Raw genomic sequence first — 3,817 nt, forward strand, 5'->3', positions numbered from 1 at the left:
CATCCAGGACTAAGGCAGGAGAGCCTGGAACCCTGGCACTGGTTCTCAGCAGGAGAGAAGGCAGAGGCAAGGCTTCCTAGGGACGGAGGCTGCCTAGGGGCTAGAGCTGTGGACACGGTCAGGCCTGGGGTGGAAGGGACATGGTGGGGAAAGGGATGGTGGCCCACTAAGGGGGGGTCCTGGCCCAGAAGCGTGAGAGCAGTTTCCAATCCTTGCCTCCCTGGGCAGCCCCTCACCCGTCCCTGGCTCCTGGTCTTGGCCTGGCCACTGACCCATGGGCTACTTCAGTGCTTTATAGGGACTTGTTTTCACCTCTTCTAGGGTGGCCTAGAGACAAGAGAATCAGAATCGTTCCCTGGCGTGTTCTGCCATGTGCCACTGACCTGGGGGCCCGCCCGGGGACAGAGGAAGCCTCCTAGAGCGCAGGGACAGCATCCTTGTTGGATGCCTTCCCTCCCTAGAGGGAAGCACTGGGAATCAGAAGTTCTGGCCTTGCCACTGCTGTGGGCCCATGATGTCCAGTACTCTGCTAGGAGCATGTATGACAAGGAGGCCACGACCCAATGGGGGAGACACTTTAGTAATGAGGCTAAGTTTGGTGCCACGCTTGGTGAGGTCAACAGTCACGCCTGCCTTTCATCACTGCTGGGTCCCTAGTGACTCCTGTGATGCCTGGAACACACAAGGTGCTCAAATAAACAGCAATGCACCTGAATGACGCTGAGCCCATTCCCCTCATGTTTACAAGGGACATGTGGGCTTGCTGTCCCCAAGGATACTGCAGTGACTTGCAGCTGCGATGCCCATGAAGCTGCCAGGCCTGTCTAGAAGCTTGGTGAAGTTTTCTGCCTCCTGCTTTCCTTCTCCTGACCTCTGCCCACCACTCCTTCCCTCACCCTCACTCTCATGAGTCCTTGGCAAGACCAGGGAGCCAGGCTGAGGAAGACACCAGCAGGTTCCTGGCAGCCAATGCCCTCTCCTGACTGGGCCTTGACTGTGTGACTCAGATGCCCACAGCCTCCTTCCAGCTCAGAGCTGAGCATTCCCTGCCCTTCATCTGCGTCCGGCCTGCCCCTCTCCACGCAAAGCCCTCCTGGGCTGAGGAACCCTGCCCTGGCCACGGGACAGCTGGATGATCCCAGTGAGAACTGGAGAGGGAAAGGAGGGTCCACACTGATTTCTCAGGATGGAGGCCTCGCCTGGCAGCACTTCCTGCTACCCATGGCCCCCACACCTCTCCCCATCCTTCGCTGGGTTTTCCTGAGAGGACAGGGACCCTTGTATCCCCTTTCTGTTCCCTCCAGGGACTCGGGCTTATTGCTGGAAGGATCCAACAGAGCACCTTTGAGGACAAAGACCTAGAGAGAGAGATAAAGTGACTTCCGAAGGTCCCATGTCAGGTCAGTGACAACAAGTCAGCCATCGGAGGCCAGGACCCCAATCCCTCCCCCACACCATGTGCCTTGGCAGGGCTCCTTCGCACTGAGCAAGAGGATACCGTGACTCCAACACCAGAAACGCCTGGCAAATGCCAGTGCCGTTCAGGCTCACGGTTCAGCTTCACTTTCCCTGCCATCCTTGTGATCTCCCCTACACTCAAGGCTGCTTTCAAATCTTAAGGAAATGGAAGTCTGTTTTTGCTCACAGAAAAGCTGGAGTCTCTCTAGCGCATACTCCCGCCTGCAGAATGCAGATGGCGCTTGGGGTCAACTCCTGATTGTAAGAGTCACCAGCTTGCCTCGTCCCAGGGAGACGCTGCACACGAGGCTGGGCTTCCAGATCCGTGTAGAATCTGCACTGCCACTAAGGGAGGCGGGGTGGGGAGGCAGCCCTCGGGGGCCAGCTGTACTCCTGCTGTGAACGCCTACCTTGGATGGCGCTCAGGTACTAGGGGCTCAAATGGCCTCTGCAGCCAAGCGGGCTGGGTCAGACTTGGTGGCTACGGCAGCAATGGGGCTGGGGCTCCCCGGCAGGGTGCAGGTGTGTGCTGCGTGGTAGATGGCCGTCTCTGCCTGTGCCCCGCAACCTCTCCTTGGGGGGCCTTACCCTTCCTCCGTCTCGTTGATGATGTCACAGATCTCCATGTTGAGGGCCCAGTCCTCGCTCTGCAGGGAGCCATCTGTGGCTTTCTCTGAGAAGAAACCATGAGTCATAAAGGCATGTGGGGGTCCCAAATGGGTAAACCCAAACCCTGGGTGGGAGGGGAGCGGGGTGCAGGGCCGGATGAGATGGGGAGGAGGAAGATGACAGACGCTTCGGGCACAGGGCCTGGCGCTGTGTGAGACTGCTCTACATACATCATCCCATCCTCACTAGATTTTTGTAGCCACTGAGGCTGGGAGTACCTCTGTCCTTCAACAGATGAGGAAACCATGGCTCTGAGTGTACCAAAGGGATGCGCCAGAGGGGAATCTAGGTGGGCCTCCGTGTGCTTGTTCCTGACATGATATAATATGGTGACAATGCTTTGCTTCATTTCTGTAGATAAGACGTTCTCCCTTGACTTTAGAATTATCTTTTGAGCTGGGCGTGGTGGCCCATGCCTGTAATCCCAGCACTTTGGGAGGCTGAAGTAGGTAGATCACCTGAGGTAAGGATTTGAGACCAGCCTGACTAACATGGTGAAGCCCCATCTTTACTAACTACAAAAAATTAGCCGGGCATGGTGGCACATGCCTGTAATTCTAGCTACTTGGGAGGCTGAGGCAGGAGAATCATTTGAACCCAGGAGGCGGAGGTTGCGATGAGCCAAGATTGAGCCATCGCACTCCAGCCTGAGCAACAAGAGCGAAACTCCATCTCCAAAACAAACAAACAAAAAAAAAGAATTATCTTTTGAGTTGGTAACCATTCACAGGATACAAAATCTAAAAGTTCTCAAGTGGTATACAATGCAGCTAGGTAAATCTATCTCTGCCCCTGACCGAGCGCCCTCTTCCTAGAGGCATCCCCTGTAACCAGTTTCCTCTAGAATCTCACAGAGACCTTCTTTACCTAGGAAGCAAAGGCTCCATCACTAATAGGTCACCCTGCCCACCTCCACCCTTCTGAGGCACCCACAGAAGGGACCGATGCCAAGCCACCCAGCAGAACTGCCCCAAAGAGAGGTGATGATTCATGCAAGGTATCAGCACGGTATGGGCCCAAAATAAACACTCAGCAAGTGGTGGTGGTTCTTTTTAAAAAAGTTGAGGCGAAAGTCACATAAAATAAAACTAACCATTTTCCCGTGTATAATTCAGTGGCATTTGGTACATCTGTAATACTAAATACAACCACCACCACCTCTATTCAGTTCCAGAAAATTTTCACTTTGTGGCAGTTCTGAGGGTAAGATTTCCAGGCCGGGAGTTGGCTGCAGAGTTCTGGAAGCCCATCAGGGCCATGGCCTGGACCACTGGCTGCAGGTCCGCATGGTGGCAAGTACCGGCCTGGCAGCCGTTTGTAAACTGTAGTGTGGGAGACACCGATTGGTATGACATGAATGATGAACGTGGGAACTGGCAATGCCAGCACCTTTGTAAATGGTCTTTAGGAAAGGGAGGTGCCGCATGGCCTATTTGTTCTCTGCGCCTTCCTAGATGCCATCTTCACGCAGACCAGTTCAACCACGTGCACACAGGAAATGCTGTGCAGGTAACGTTCTATTAGGCACATCACTCTAGCTGGTATGTATTGTGACTACATGGAGGACTGTGTGATGAGACAGGCCTTGCTCAGCATTTTAAGGGTGAGACCCTGTTCTGACGCAGGGACTACCCAAGGCTCTCTCCCCGGCAAGGGTCACATGCAGAGTACTCATCCGCCTGCTGTCCTC

General features: G+C 54.7%; 1 protein-coding gene across 1 annotated transcript in view; it reads right to left on the bottom strand.

Moving 5' to 3' along the window:
* Positions 1 to 3,817, bottom strand: part of TOM1 (target of myb1 (chicken)) — a 53,287-nt gene that overhangs the window by 32,345 nt on the left and 17,125 nt on the right. The window contains 1 exon segment of the mRNA XM_011938451.1: positions 2,047 to 2,131. Coding sequence (XP_011793841.1) covers positions 2,047 to 2,131 — 85 coding nt within the window.

Source organism: Colobus angolensis, unplaced genomic scaffold, assembly GCF_000951035.1.
Source record: "Colobus angolensis palliatus isolate OR3802 unplaced genomic scaffold, Cang.pa_1.0 Scaffold173, whole genome shotgun sequence".
NCBI classification, from domain to species: domain Eukaryota; kingdom Metazoa; phylum Chordata; class Mammalia; order Primates; family Cercopithecidae; genus Colobus; species Colobus angolensis.